This window comes from Microcebus murinus, chromosome 20 (genome assembly GCF_040939455.1).
Source record: "Microcebus murinus isolate Inina chromosome 20, M.murinus_Inina_mat1.0, whole genome shotgun sequence".
NCBI lineage: Eukaryota > Metazoa > Chordata > Mammalia > Primates > Cheirogaleidae > Microcebus > Microcebus murinus.
The window spans coordinates 36,058,334-36,073,986 of NC_134123.1; the positions used below are offsets into that span (position 1 = coordinate 36,058,334).

The 15,653-nt window shown below is 55.6% G+C and overlaps 1 protein-coding gene across 2 annotated transcripts; it reads right to left on the reverse strand.

Moving 5' to 3' along the window:
• Positions 1–31: 31 nt before the first annotated feature.
• Positions 32–15,653, reverse strand: DBNDD1 (dysbindin domain containing 1). Of its 2 annotated transcripts, none has more exons than XM_012737227.3 (4): positions 15,469–15,647; positions 5,513–5,659; positions 5,038–5,178; positions 32–3,758 (listed from the first exon to the last, which is right to left on the reverse strand). In XM_012737227.3, the coding sequence occupies exons 1-4, from the start codon at positions 15,497–15,499 to the stop codon at positions 3,601–3,603; spliced, it is 477 nt and encodes a 158-aa protein (XP_012592681.1). In that variant the 5' UTR covers positions 15,500–15,647; the 3' UTR covers positions 32–3,600. The 2 variants fall into 2 exon arrangements, with proteins under 2 accessions (XP_012592681.1, XP_075852025.1); XM_075995910.1 differs by lacking the exon at positions 32–3,758 and adding an exon at positions 3,768–4,910 and having other exon boundaries at positions 15,469–15,653.

The window sequence follows — 15,653 nt, forward strand, 5'->3', positions numbered from 1 at the left end:
TCCTTGGGCCCTGTTTCTAGAGGACAGCCAGGTCCTGGGTCAGAGCAGAGGGGTGAGGCAGCAGCGCTCTAAACCCCTGAGGCCAAGGGAGGGTTGGTATCTCCTGGGAGCCCTAAGTGTGGGGTCCAGCAACAGGCACGAGTCGGTGCTCAGTAGAGACAGGACAGGCTTTCCCAGGGAGCTCCGAGGAGAAGTACTGATGTGTGCTGCCCTAAAATCGCTCAGAGGAGGAGTCTTGGCCCAGCACAAGAGCCCTCAAGGTTTGCTGAGGTAGAATTGACAAAAGGAAAGTGTAAGCCAATTGTCAAGGAAAAGTAGACTTTTAAAGGAGCCATTTGGTTGGTGGAGCGCCAGTCTGTCCTTATGGAGGACAGCTAAGACCACACGCCTGTGGTAACTGTGGGGAGGATGGTGGTTTAAGTCCTTTCATCATCACTAAGCTGCTGTTCCCTGAAACGGCTTTTTGGAATCACAGAGCCCCCACCCCACCCAAGGGAGGGTATTTGTGGAGAGCAGTGGTCCTGGTGCCTGTTTGTGAGCCCTCTTCCTGGGGTTGGGCAGCTAAATAACAGGAAGGCAGCCCTGTTTTGGGAGTGGCAGGAGCAGTCAGACAGGAGGGCGTCGCTCTCAGGTGGGAGAAGGTGGTAGAGCTGCCGGGCTCCAGGGAGGACTGCGGGGCTGGGTTGCCGTCTGGGTGATGGGCCCCAGGCCGTTTTGAGGCCTTTAGCTGAAAGAGGCTTTGCTCTTTTTTGTCATTCAGAGTGTGATGAGGGCCCAGTGCTGTGGAGCTGGGTTTAGGATTAAGTGCTGTGGGGTTTAGTAAGGCTGTCCCCATTCTTCTAGCCCCAGAGCTTGCCTCCTGGACTGGCCCGTGAGTGTGCTGCGTCAGCCTCCCTCTTGGGGTGGGAGGATGGGTGTCTGGGTGGCCGAGGGAGGGGTGGCTCCACTCACTGTCCCCAGTTGCCCTCAGCTTCTCTCTTGGCCCAGCCCAGAACAGACACTGGGGCTTTGTGCTGTGTCTTCCAGAGTGTTGGTTATGTTTGCCTCCGAGCCTCAAAAATAGAATTTCCACCTGGGGACAAGCAAGTTCAACATATGCTCTTTGTAAAACATGTATCATTGGATTTTTAGTCTCTAGGGCTCAACCTGTATTGTGGCCTCCACCAGACCCAGATTAGCCGAGTCACTTGGGGTCCTGCTTGGGCCTAGTCTTGGTGTCCCCTCAAATGGAGGTGGGGGTGCTCCCTTGACCCCAGATGGCTTCTGTGACATTAGTGTCTGTGGCAGGTCCTCCAGGGTGCATGTTGTCACAGGGTCAAGGGAGGTCATAGCTCTGGGTGGGGCTCGCCCTGGTGGGGACTGATGGGCAGAGCCTAGGAGTCCGTCTCTTGCCTGGGCCTTGGCATGGTCGGGGAGTGGGGGCCCTGAGCTCCCACACCTGGCTGTTCCCTCCACAGACCTGTCTTCTGCAGCTGCCCCACTGCACCTTGTTTGGTCTGGTTGTGCCAGCCTCCCCCACCAGCCTCCCTGCCTGCGTCCTCTACAGGTGGCTCTTTATGTAAACCTGGAACAGTCTCCTGTTGTGGTTCCCGACCCTTGAACTGGACACAGCATGTCCCATTCTCTTTTCCTGTCCATCTTAAGTGTGACTTGGAGTTTGCCCGGCATCACCGTGACAGGTGAAGGCCCATCCCGCAAAGTGTTGGCTGGGCCCAGTGACACTTGTGGGCCTTTCTCAGCCTGCCTGCCTGCCTCTGCCAGATAAGGGCGCGGAGCTCGCTGGTCCTATTACCTGGGCCAGGTAGAAAGCAGGTCGGACCTGGCCGGCTCCATGTTCACCTCATTTCAGGAGGATTTAAGTGGGTGGGTGTTGGGCCTCCTCTTGGCCTTCTGGGACATGGCTCTTGGGAAGAGCTGTCGCTAGGGACTAACTGCTGCCCAGCCCAGGGCCACCTTTGTGGCCTCCTGTGGGCAGGATTTTTACTTCCTTAGTGACTCCTTTCTGGACAGGGATCCAGGGCACTTGTCCCTGAGATGTGACCCACATACGCACAACCTGGAGTGCAGCAGGGCTGGAGAATGACCCGAAGGCTGAGCCTTGCTCCAGGGCAGCCCCTCCCAGACCCTGGTGTCAGCTAGAAAGGAAGAGACTGTGGCCAGGCCTTGAGATGCGGGGTGGTGATGCTTTAATCCCACTCTTTGTGGATGAGATCTATGTCAGTTGCAGCAGGAAGGATGGAAAATGGGGAAGACCACCCTGGATGGTGGAGGTGTGGCCAAGGGCACGGCTGCCTTTGTGGGGTCAAAAGAGAAAGCTGCTTGGTTCTGTGAGATTGGAAAGCAGGGATGGTTTTCATTTAGGAGACCTGGTTGGGGCAGGACCTGGACTTGCCAACAGTGCAGACAAGCGGGGGAGGAGGGTGCGGGTCAGCAGGGAGCCTCCTGGACATACCCACACACAGCAGGAGTCCAGTGCGTGCCCAGGGCGTCTCTCCAGAAGAGTCCCGTGAGGATCAGAGCCTGTTTTCCTTCCCTGGAAATGTTTTCGTGGGAAATGGGGCATGGCAGGGTGGCTTGGGGACAAAAAGCAAGCTTAAACTTTCCCATTAAAACTGTTCTTTGACGGTTCTTTGCTATCAAACAAGAAGCTTATTCTGTGATCTTCAGCTCATGAAAAGCAGTGCTGGGAGGGGCTCGTTGGGAGCTCCTGACACCCCCACAGGAGAGTGGGTGGGCCTGTCAGTGCCTGGGACACAGTCACATGGACCCAGAGGTGTGGGTGGGCCACGCAGCCGGTCTGTGGGATGTGGAGAAGGGACAGAAGGATGTGCCTTGTTTAGGGCTCAGGGTGGGGAAGAGGGTGAACCCCACCCCCCAGGCAGTCTGGGAGGTGTCTCGGGGTTGCGAGGCAGTCTGGCGATATTTGGTGTTTTGAGCTAAGGAGGAGATGGATGGAGAGACCAGGAAAAGCAGGCGCAGGTCTCAGAGGTGAGCCCGGGGAGGGGCCCTGGGGCTGGCAGTGCCTCCAAGGGGCAGAGGAAGGGAGCAGGAATGAAATCAAGGTGGAAACTTCCGGGGCTGACCCTAGCCCACGTGCTTGGCTGGACAGCATTGTGTCCTGTCAGCTACGACCAAACCTGCATCTCATGCTAAGCTTGGGGACCCCCAGGGGGTTCTTGGCAAGGTTCCCACAGGCTCAGGTCCCCCCACCCTGAGGCTACCATTGCGCACTCTGCCGATTGTCTCATCACCAGGCAGTGACTTGACGGTGTCGTCTTCCTGATCCAGGGTCCAGGAACGGGCTGGACATAAGGCCACTGGGCTGTGCTTGTGCTGGGGCTCCCAGAGGCACCCAGGGGCCCAGCGTGTCCCCCGGGAAAGCCAGCTGGTCTCTGAGTGAGGCCGAGTCCTGTGCCCAGCAGACGCCCTGGCCCAGGGGCTGACAGGGAACCTCCGCCGCAGTGCCCCCGGCCCCGGCTTGCTGTGTCAGGAGGTGATGGCTGGAGCCTCATGGAGAGGGCAACGTCTGTCAGCAGGGCCAGGACCACCCCATGTGTCATCGTGATGGGGGCTGCAGCGCCCCCAGGCGGATGGAGATGCCTAGTCCTCCTGGGGCCTCTCCACCGTGAGAAATGTGTCCAGGATTGCGGCCTGCCGCTCAGGGTCGCCAAGGGGCTGCTTCTCGCGGTTCTGCTCAGCTCTTGTCCTCGTCCAGGAGGGGGAGCGAAGGCAGCCGGCCCTCGGGAGCGGGTGCAGCCCTGGCAGGAACATGGGAAGTGAAGTTCAGCACGGCCGAGAGGCCTGGTGGGTGTGTGGCAGCGGAGTGTGTGTCTGCCAGCCACCTGCCGATGCCCTGCCCTGGGCCCCGCGTTCCTGGGCTTGCACGCAGATGCCTGTGGTCCCTCTCTCACCAGGTCCCCCACCGCATACTGGGGTTCCCTGGCCCCACCAGAGACATGGCCGTTGTGGTCTGGGTGCAGCCTGGGCAGGGCCTCCCCTCCCTGTGAAAACCTGGCTCTGGCTGCTCTGGGTCACTCAGGGATGTGGCGTGTTCCACGGCTTGGAGCAGCTGAGCACACCTGAGGGCCCACAGGCCTCGCCCAGCCTCTGCCCGTCACGGGTCTCGTCTTGCTGCAGCTTGCAGCCCCACGGGCTGGGGGTTCAGGTGTGTTGGGGCCTGAGCCTCCCACGTCCTCAGGTGCAGGGGCCCAGGCCGGCCTGGCCTGGCTAACATGTGCGGGCCTGTGGGAAGGTGTGGGAAGCCGAGGGGCTGGTGGGCTTGTCCTGGAGGTGAGCTGGGGGCAGATTGCCCTTGAGGTGGGGCCAGGCCCCATTCCACTGCCCCACCCCGGGACCACAGGGGCAGCTGGTCAGCTGGCAGGATCCGCGCTGAGGCTGAGTTCCTTTAGTGAGGTCCTGGGTGGCCAGGGATGGGGAAGCAGAGGCCAGGCCCCGCTGCCTGGTCAGGGGAGGTCTGGGCTCCTGTGCTCTCCTCCCAAGGCGGAAGGCCACATGGGTCACACCGATGTCCTTTCCTACTCACCGCCAGAGGAGACTAAAAGACACACTTGTGTCCCCACTAGAGGTGAATCCTGTACTCTGATCACAGGGCTTGGAAAGGGGACGTGAAAGTGGCCATGCTGTGGGGCCCCACTCGGGCGGGGTGTAAGCAGAGAGGGAGGGAAGGGTGCTGGGGCCAGCCCTCAGGCCAATGGCAGTGCTTCTGGGGGAACTAGAGGGGAAACTGAGTCAGTGAGCTGGGGAGGGGCCCGGGCTGGTGAAAACCTCCACCCCTACCTTGTGCTTGGTTTAACTTAGGTTAAAATTCACATCTAGCAGATTCTACTTTGGATGGACAGTGGCTTTGGGCTTTACTTGCTCACTGGAAAGGTAGAGTTTAGGAGCAGCACCTGCAGTGGGGGGAGACTCATGAGATGCAGGAAATGAAGTGGTGGATGCCAGACCCTCCCTGAGATCCCAGGACTTCCTGCAGGGCCTCAGCCCACCACCACCCCCTCCACCACAGGTCAGCCTCACCTGCTGGGGACTCGCTGGTAAGGTTCTCGTCGTCCGAGTCAGCAAAGACCTCGGCCAGCTCCTGGTCGGACATGTCGGTCAACTCGGTGAGATCCAGGAGGTCAAAGTGGACCTCCAGAGAGGAGACGCTGCTCAGGGGCTCTGGGGGCAGAGGAGGGACAGTTACCCCTCAGTCTGTGCTGCGTCCTCCCGCAAGGCTCACGCTTGAACCCCAGCCTTCTGTAAAGGCGACCTGGACCAGGGCGTTTGTTGTGCACACCCAAGGCTGCAAAGCTTTCTGAAGGTCCTCCGTTTTAGACAGGTCACCCGGGGCCCAGACAGCCAACGCTTTACGAGCGAGGGGCTTAGCACTAGACCCAGACCTGGTTTTTCAGGCTGTCTCTGAGTCTCTACCCGCTGGGAGTGTTTCTGCCTCAGTCCTAGGGGGGCTCTCAGGGTCCCCACAGAGTGTGCTGGGCTGGTCAGCGATACTTACGCCTCCTCTCTGTGACCTGCAGGAGCCCCGGTGCTGGTATAGGGATGCCCACCTCTTCTTCCACCACAGGCGAGTGGCAGCTGTCCCCTGTCCCATGGGCTGGGACACCCAGGGCAGCCTGCAGGACCTCAACCTCCTTACCGATCTCTGCGACCAAAGACACAGGGTGTTACCTTGAGGCCCACAGAGGCACCCACGTCACCACCAGGACACGGTCCAGGGAGGACCTGAGGACTGGGCACATCAAGTCCTCCTTTGAGTCTCTGGGCAATGGCCAGGGAGTGCCTAGGGGTGGCCAGATGGTGGCTGCCCCTCCCCCTTGGGCCCTGGCCACCTCCCTCTGACATTTAGGTCACTCTTGGTACTTGAGCACCAACAGATGTAGTACCAGGCAGACCTTGCTGTGGAGAGTTCCACATGGTCCCGTTAGCTCAGAGACCCCTGTGTTCTCAGACTGTTGCTGGCCTCCAATTTTTGGCCCAGCCCAGGATCCTATGAAGGGTCACTTGTGATTTCCATGCTCATAGTCTGTGGTTCCCTTTAATCCAGAACAGTCCCTCTCTCCTGTCTTTCCTCTGTGGACTGAATTTTCCTTTTATTTATTTACTTATGATTATTTTTTTTAAGAGTCAGGGTCTCGCTCTATTGCTCAGGCTGGAGTGCAGTGGTGAAATCACAGCTCACTGTAGACACCAACTCCTGGGCTCAAGTGATCCTCCCACCTCAGCCTCCCGAGTAGCTGGGACCACCGTACCCGGGTAGTTTTTAAATTTTTTGTAGAGATGGGGTCTCACTTTGTTGCCCAAGTTGGTCTTGAACTCCTGGCCTCAAGCGATCCTCCTGCCATGGCCTCCCAAAGTGTTGGGATTACAGGTGTCAGCCACTGTGCCCAGCCAGTTTTTTTTTTGTTTGTTTGTTTGTTTGTTTGTTTTTTGAGACAGAGTCTCCTGTGTTGCCTGGGCTAGAGTGCTATTGTCAGCCTAGCTCACAACAACCTCAAACTCCTGAGCTCAAGCGATCCTCCTGCCTCAGCCTCCTGAGTAGCTGGGACTACTGGCATGCACCACCATGCCCAGCTAATTTATTTTTAATATATATTTTTAGTTGTCCAGCTAATTTCTTTCTATTTTTAGTAGAGATGGGGTCTCGCTCTTGCTCAGGCTGGTCTCGAACTCCTGAGCCCAAAGGACCCGCCTGCCTCGGCCTCCCAGAGTGCTAGGATTACAGGCGTGAGCCACCACGCCCAGCCCAGTTTTTCCTTTTAAAAACCAATGTTGTCTTACTTGAGTTCAAAATAATACAGTTTCTGGTTTTTATCTACAAGTCCAAAAACAACAGATGCTGGCATGGATGCAGAAAAAAAGGAACACTTAGACATTGTTGGTGGGACTGCAAACTAGTACAGTCTCTATGGAAAGTAGTATGGAGATACCTCAAAGAACTAAGTAGACCTACCATTTGATCCACCAATCCCACCGTTGGGTATTTACTCAAAGGAAAAAGACATTTTATAAAAAGACATCTGCACTTGAATGTTTATAGCAGCACAATTCATGATCGCAAAGAAGTGGAAACAACTCAAGAGCCCATTAGTATGTGAGTGGATGAATAAAACGTGGTATATGTATACCATAGAGTACTACTCAGCCATAAAAAAAAAGGTGAACTAATACCTTTTGTAACAACCTGCAGAGCCCCTAGGCACCTTCTCCCCAGCTGATCTGAAGAGGATCAGGAAATGGACGCAGAGCTGCAGTGCCTGCGGCCCTGGCCTCCTGGGTGACGGCACCTGCGTGGACCTGGGGGGCCCCCACCCTCCCTGGCGCCCCATCTCCAGTGGCAGGAGAGCTGGGCAGCATGGCTGTGAGCAGGTGACACGGCAGCTGAGCGGAGTGTCCTGCTGACAGGATGGTGCTCATGCCATGCCGGGGACAGCTGAGTGCAGTGTCACTGCGTGGCCCACTGTAGGCCTGGGGGCTGGCCAGGCTGTATGGGACACAGGATATCTGATTTCCACCTCTCCACCTGCATTTGGGATGTGGTTTCAGAGAATACTTGGAGGGTCAAGTTACACTCGGTGTCCTGGCCGCCCAGAGGGCACAGGAGGTTTGGACGCCTTCTGATTGGGTGAGCCCCGGAGATTTCGCCCGTCAGCAGGAGCATGATATCTGTGGGCGTGAGGGAGCCCCGGAGGGATGGAGCCATGCTCTGCTGGCCTGTGTAGGGCCACAGCTCCAAGACGCTCCCACAGTGTGGAGCTATGGCCATGGCTGCTGTGGCTCCATCCCAGCTGGGGGCTCCGGAAGGTGCTGCTGACTGTCCACAGCGTCTGGCTGGGGTGGGGTGGACTGGGGGCCTCAGACCTGCTGGGCCCGTGATAGAACAGGCACTGCCCCTCCCTCCCCAGGCACAGCTGGCACAGACCCCTGACAGGGTGGGGAAACCGAGGTACAGAGGGCATAAGTCACTTGCCAGGAGACTCAGCTTAAAGGATTCCCAGCTGAGGAAAGGCCACAAGGACAAACATGCCCAGGCTTACAGCCCTGGCACGGGTACCCTCATCCCTCAACTCTACCTCTGTCCCTCCTCAGGCCAGAGGGACACCCCCGACAGCCCCCTGAAATCAAGGAAAGCTGGGGTGTGGTGAGTGTACTTCTGCATAAAACCCAAGCCCTCACCTGGGCAGTGGCTCTGGGTCAATAATCATGACAGCGGCTCATGTTTTTCTGGTACTTTGTGCCAGGCATAGCCCAGCATTCTGTGTTTATCAACTAACTTCATTTCACCTAACTCTGACTCTCAGCCACGAGGGAAAGATCTGAGTTTTTTACTTTAGAGATGAAGAAACTGAGGCACAGACTGGGTCAGCACCTGTCCCAGGGCTGACCAGGGACCAGAGTGGGAGCGCTCAGCTTGCACCTGCCAGCCTGTTTCTGGTCAAGGCGTGCCAGTCAAGGCTGGGGCAGGATATCCTGGCACAAGGGCCGGCTGAGGGCGAAGGCCCAGCTTGCCGGCATCGGTTCCCTAGGCCCCAACCTAGGTGGGACGTGGATTTCTGAAAGAAGGTGGGATGGAGGTGGGATCTCTGTGCACAGCCAGCCTCTCACTTGCTGAGGCTCATCTGGACGAGAAGGTGCTCATTCATTCATTCATCCACACCTTCATCCCACCAGGACTTCCTAAACATTCCTTCTGTTCTGGGGACACGGCAGCGTGAGCCAAACAGGTGGTTCCTGCCCGCAGGCAGTGCCAGCGAGCAGGGAGGCCACTCCCTTTGTAGAGACGGCTCTGCTGGGGTTGGGAGCAGGTGTCTGGGGGGAGCTGGGTGATACCTGGGGGGAGGCTCTGGTGCCAGCATGGAGCATGGGAGGGCCCGGGCTGCAAATCTGAGGGACGGCCAAGGGTCACGAGGCGGGCCTCGCAAGCAGGGCGAGGGGGCAAGTGCGGGGGACGTGGCTGGGCTGTGTGTGGTCACGTGGGCGTTGTCAGGACTTGGGCTCTACGCTGAGTGAGGTGGGAAAAGCTGCCACAGGGTTTCGACCCAGTATGAAGCGTCTACCTGCGTTTTTACCTCGAGGCCAATGAGGACATGGCCTACTGGAAGGGAAGTCTGCAGGCCCTGCCCCACATCCTCCACGTGTGCTGAGATGGGCCCCAAACAGGACCTCAGCCAAATAGCGCGTTCCTTCCCCAGCGTGCACAGGGACGGGTCTGGGAATGCCAGCCACCCTCATCATAGATCTGGGGTCACAGATGCTGCAGACGGCCCATGGGACAAACTCCAGCCCTCTTACACGGGCTCTAAGAACCATATCTTTTTGTATTTTAACATCCCGGAAACAGCAATGCATCTGTAGCTGACGGAATCTTAGAGTTGATGGAATTTGGTCTGCGAACTTTTGAAGTCGCCAGGTATCAAGTTTTGTTTCTTTTCCATCTCCCTTTGGCAGCGGTCTGGTCTTTATTCTCATGCCCTCATGCCCTCACCTGTGTTAAAGCTGTGAGGAAGGAAAACGCAGAAGATGCAACTTTTGCCATCAAGAACACTAATGTTGGCCGGGCGCTGTGGCTCACGCCTGTAATCCTAGCTCTTGGGAGGCCGAGGCGGGCGGATTGCTCAAGGTCAGGAGTTCAAAACCAGCCTGAGCAAGAGCGAGACCCCGTCTCTACTACAAATAGAAAGAAATTAATTGGCCAACTGATATATATATAAAAAATTAGCCGGGCATGGTGGCGCATGCCTGTAGTCCCAGCTACCCGGGAGGCTGAGGCAGAAGGATCACTCGAGCCCAGGAGTTTGAGGTTGCTGTGAGCTAGGCTGACGCCACGGCACTCACTCTAGCCTGGGCAACAAAGCGAGACTCTGTCTCAAAAAAAAAAAAAAAAAAAAAGAACACTAATGTTTTGGCTAGAGGAATGTGATGGGAGATGGGCACCTGAGGCAAAATGCCGGGACAGATGAGGCCCCCAGGAGGGCAAGATTGATTTTCAGTGTGTAAGTTGTGCAGCCACTGTGAAGAAGAGGCCAGCGTTTCCTCCAGTTAAATCTAGCATTACCACATGACCCAGCAGTTCTATTCCTAGGTGTATTCCCAAGAGAAATGGCAACGTGCACACACACGAAGACTTGGACAGTTGACCAACCTTGCACAAAACACGTCTGAACTGAGCAAGCCACTTATACGTGGATTTTGTTCTGCTCCTGCCATGCCTGGGACAGCAAAACCAACCCCTCTTCTTCATCCTGCTCTTTGGACTACTCAACATAAAGACAACAAGGATGAAGACCTTATGATAATCCACTTCCACTTAATGAATAGTTTTTTCTTACGATTTTCTTTTTTCTAGCTTACTTTATTGTAAGAATATAATATATAACTTGCATATATATAACATATAAAATATATGTGGTTTTTTTGGTTTTGTTTTTGTTTTTTTGAGAGTCTCACTCTGCTGCCTGGGCTAGAGTGCCGTGACGTCAGCCTAGCTCACAGCAACCTCAATCTCCGGGGCTCAAGTGATCCTCCTGCCTCAGCCTCCCAAGTAGCTGGGACTACAGGCATGTGCCACCATGCTCAGCTAATTTTTTCTATATACTTTTAGTTTACCAATTCATTTCTTTCTATTTTTAGTAGAGACGGGGTCTCGCTCTTACTCAGGCTGGTTTCAAACTCCTGACCTTGAGCAATCCTCCTGCCTCAGCCTCCCAGAGTGCTAGGATTACAGGTGTGAGCCACCGCGTCCGGCCAGTTTTTTCTTCCTTAAGATCTTTTTTCTAGCTTACTTTATTGTAAGAATATAGTATATAACATGCATATATATATAATATATAAAATATGGGTTAATCGACTGTTTATGTTGCCGGTAAGGCTTAATGTCAACAGTGGTAGTTAAGTTTTTGTTTTGTTTTGGTTTTTTTGAGACAGAGTCTTGATTTGTTGCCCAGGCTAGAGTGAGTATTGTGTCGTCAGCCTAGCTCACAGCAACCTCAAACTCCTGGGCTCAAGCAATCCTGCTGCCTCAGCCTCCTGAGTAGCTGGGACTATAGGCATGCGCCACCATGCCGGGCTAATTTTTTCTATATATATTAGTTGGCCAATTAATTTCTATTTATAGTAGAGATGGAGTCTCGCTCTTGCTCAGGCTGGTTTCGAACTCCTGACCTCGAGCAATCCGCCTGCCTCGGCCTCCCAGAGTGCTAGGATTACAGGCATGAGCCACTGCACCTGGCCAACAGAGGTAGTTAAGTTTTGAGGGAGTTAAAAGTTATATTTGGATTTTTAGCTGTGCCAGGTTGGTGATTCTAACCCCTGCATTGTTCAAAGGTCAATTGTACATGAATATTGAGAGCGGCGTGATTCACAGTAGCCAAAAGTGAAAACAGTGCAAATGCCCATCAGGAGATCAATGGATAAACAAAATGTGGTCTGTCCATACAATGGAATATTATTCAACCATAAAAATGAATGAAGCACTGACTCAGGCTACAACATGGATGAACCTTGAAATCATAGCGAGTGCAAGAGCCAGACACAAAAGGCCACATATTTTATGACTCCATTATATGAAGTGTCCAGAATAGGCAAATGCATAGAAAGATTCATGATCGCCAGTGGCTGGGGTGGAGTGGAGAGTGGGTACAGGCTTTTCTTGGGGGTGATGAAAATATTCTAAAATTGGTGGTGAAGACTACAAAACTCTGAATATACTAAAATATGGAATCATGTACTTTAAAAGGGTGAACTTTAATAATATCTCAAAAATAATCCTCTGGGTGAGAAAGTGAGACCCTATCTGAAAACAAAACAATCCTCGATGGAAACACAGGTGCAAGGATGACCTTGGCTGGAGTCGATGGGCAAAGCCTGGGGAAAGAGACACTCACACGTGCTGGGTGCCTGCCACATACCCGATACCGGGGTCAGCCCGAGGCTGTGACTGGTCAGGAAGTCTGGGTTCCCAGCAGCTTGCCTCTAGGTCACTGTTGCATTCCCAGGACCTATGCTTGACCTTGGCATGCAGTAGGTGCACAATAAACATTGGTGAGTGAATGAGCCCACACCCCCAGTTAGTATGTGGCTATGTCAGGAGCCACAGAGTTGGTCTGACACCTCTCCACGAGCTCTTATGGGAAGAAGGAACAGATTACCCGTTTGTGAGGCTGCTGCTGCTCTTGTCAGCAGTGACACAGGCAGGCATGGGGGCAGGGTGCTGGCCACCTGGCTGAGCCATAAGCTGGGCAGGCACAGGCAAGCAGGTGTTTCTGATGCGCCAGAGGGGACCTCGTGTGGGGTCACAGCAATGTCCTGGTCCTCAGTCCAGCACAGCCCTGTCAAGGGAGGGCCCAGCCCCCTGCAGGAACTGCTGGTCTGACTGCTGGGTGGGCACTGAGCAGCCTCAGCCCTGCCCCCCAAGGCTTCCCTGAGGGCTGATTGCCGATACCTTGTGCTCTGCTGCTGACCTATTTTCCAGCACATTCGTGATTCGAAAACCTGGCCCAAATCTCATGTTCCCTGCTGTGCGCCCAGAGCCTCCAGAAGCTACTCTGCACACAGTGCTGCACGAATGAATGAATGAACGAACGAATTAATGAAGTGAGTAATGAGTATCATAAAAACCAAAAGGGCTGCAGGGAAGAAGAGGTGGTCACAGAGGTAGGAGCACCTTATCTCCCCAGCACCTTTGTCCCTGGATTCAGACCTTTCGATAGACTGAGGTGGGCTAGAGCCCTGGCTTCCAACAGCACCAGGTGGGGCCCTCTTCACCCACTGCGTATACTTCTCACTTCCATGTTCTGCATACTTTGATATTAAGAAATTATTGTTAATTTGTTTAGGTGCAAAAATAGTTTTTGGGGTGCTGGGCGTCATGGCTAATATCTGTAATCCCAGCACTTTGGGAGGCCGAGGTGGGAGGATTGGTTCAGGCCAGGAGTTTGAGAGCAGCCTGGTCTCAAAAAAATAAAAATAAATTAAAAAATATTTCTTTTTAACAGATGGGGGTCTCTATATGCTGCCCAGGCTGGCCTTGAACTCCTGAGCTCAAGCAATCCTCCCACCTCAGCCTCCCAAGTAGCTGGGGGAATTATAGGTGTGTACCACCATGCCTGGCAAAAATAGTAATTTAATGATGCTTTATAAAAATCTTTTAGAGATCATTTCTGAAATATTTATGGATGAAAAAATATGTCTAAATTTGCGTCAAAATACTACTGAAGGGTCGTTGGGGATGGTCTGGCTGAGCAGGCTGTGGGTCTGGGGGCTGGGTTGTAGTACATGGGGCTTTATTATATATATATATATATATATTTTATTTATTTATTTTTTTGAGACAGATTCTTGCTTTGTTGCCCAAGCTAGAGTGAGTGCTGTGGCATCAGCCTAGCTCACAGCAACCTCAAACTCTTGGGCTCAAGCAATCCTGCTGCCTCAGCCTCCCCAGTAGCTGGGACTACAGGCATGCGCCACCATGCCCGGCTTATTTTTTCTATATATATTAGGTGGCCAATTAATTTCTTTCTATGTATAGTAGAGATAGGGTCCCACTCTTGTTCAGGCTGGTTTCGAACTCCTGACCTCGAGCAATCCGCCCGCCTCGGCCTCCCAGAGTGCTAGGATTATAGGCATGAGCCACCGCGCCTGGCCTATCATGATATTGATATTTGACTTTTATAGTTTTCAAAGGTACGTGAGAACTGAAGACAATGACAATCATAGTCCCCAACGTGTGACCTCATGAGGTCCCACAAAGTAGAGATCACCAGCCCCTTTGCAGACAAGGAGACAGGCTGAGGGTGTGGAGAAGTGTGAGCCCTCTGAGGACGGGGCTCTGCCTGTCTCGCTGTGCCCCACTGCAGGAATAGCACCCACCGGAGTGGGAACCAGCAAAAAATACCTGTGCACTGGATGAGTTAGCCCTCGGAGGCCCCCAGCCAGGGAGTGACGGACTCAGAAACTGAACCTGCTCTTGGTGCCTTTCAGCAGCTGGGAAGTCTCCCTTCCTTTCCCCGAGGGAAAAGAGACAAGATGTTAACCTCCTCTTCCCAAATGCCTCACCTCTGTTTTCTCCCTGGGCTTCCACAGCCCTGCACGACAAGGGGGCTCTCTCCACTGACAGACGTGGAAATGGAGGCTCAGAGGGGCCCAGCTGCTTTAGGGCCCCAGCATCTGAAGGCTCTCAAGTCACAGTCTGGAGACAACGCTGGACTCCTGAAGCCCTTGCACTCCGACTGCCCCACTTCCTGTGTCCACTGGGAAGTCCCAGGGTCCTGGGACTGTCAATGGCAAGAAAGCTCTGAGTCCCTCCCACAAGTGACAAAAGAGAAAACCCAAACCTACTAGTCTAGTCCCTGGATGCCTCTGGTGGTGCTTAGACCACGGTGACAAGGGCCCACACAGGACATCACCCCCACCTTGGGCTACAGATACACAGCGGCAGGTGGACCCACTGCTTCCAGACAGACAGTTCTGGGGACAGCCCTTTGGGCTCCGGAGAAGGCCCCTGTGTAGTTAGTGAGGGGAAGGCTGGCTTGTAACCCCAGGCACCTGCTGGCTCCCTGGCATGGGACCCCCCCACCCCAGGAAACCCAGGAGGTAGTGGCCCTGGCCAGGCAGGGGAGGCGTCTGCAATTTCCATCCAAGTTCCTAGGCCCATGGAACCTAGAAAACCCTACTGGAAAGAGCGGTGGGAGGGAAGGGGGTGGTTCTGAGAGTTTTCCTCCCATTACCAGCCACATCCAGCCTGGAGCCAGACTCCAAGGGGAGAAACCTGCGGTAGGACCGCAACCGTCAGGGGTGCCTCCCCAGCAGCTGACAGGGGCTTCGAGGAGAGGACAGTCCATGCATACCTTCCTCCCCTCCCAGATGTGCGCGCTCCTGGGCCTCGCCCCGACCAGCCACCACTGCAGCCTGGGGAGCCCCCAGCAGGCCGCGCCCCGGCACATCCCCCACGCCCCCACCGAGATCCTATCTCAGCCCGGAGCCCCTTGTAGGATGTCTGCCTCGCGACCCCTCTCCCCGCCCCTGTCGCTGCTGGTGCGAACAAAGCGGACACACTAGCAGCGCGCAGCGTCGCCTCCGGACCACCCGGACTAGGACCCCGAACTCTGGCCCCGGCACGCCTTTGCCCCGCTCCCGGGATCCCCGCTGGCTCGGCGAGGAGGGGGTTCAGGACGGAACTCTGGGCCACCCACCGAGGAGCGCGCCAGGCAAGGCTGCCCAGACCGGGAGCGCAAAGAACAAGGGGGCGGAGACTCGGTCTGTGCGCCCCCAGTCCCGCGCGGGGGCCGCTCGGGGAGGTGTCCCCCGCAGGACCGACAGCCTCCCTCCCCGCCCCCCGGCTCTCGGAGCTGCCGGCAGCTCCCGGGCGCGGCCGACCGGTGGGCCTGGGGGGAGGGGCTGCGGCTCGCTGCCGGGAAGGCGCAGCCTGGGGGTCTTGGGGGCCGGGACCCTACTCACCTCCCGGGCCAGCGCCCTCCGGGGGCTCCATGCAGCCGGCGGGGTCTGAGAGGGGCACGGGCAGCGGCAGCGTCACCCGGCCCGGGCGCCCCAACAGCTGCGGCGGCGGCTCGGCCTGGGCTCCCGGCGCAGCGCATCGGGGCAGCAGCCTGGGGGCCGCGGCGGCGGGGAGGAGCCCGCGGGGC

What these genes read in the sequence shown, in the direction of transcription:
- DBNDD1 (XM_012737227.3), bottom strand. Translation starts at nt 15,499, where the DNA reads ATGGAGCCCCCGGAGGGCGCTGGCCCGGGAG. An exon ending in GGAGGGCGCTGGCCCGGGAG is followed by an intron (nt 5,660 to 15,468) that starts GTGAGTAGGGTC and finishes CTTTGGTCGCAG; the next exon opens with AGATCGGTAAGGAGGTTGAG. An exon ending in TACCAGCGAGTCCCCAGCAG is followed by an intron (nt 3,759 to 5,037) that starts GTGAGGCTGACC and finishes TGTTCCTGCCAG; the next exon opens with GGCTGCACCCGCTCCCGAGG.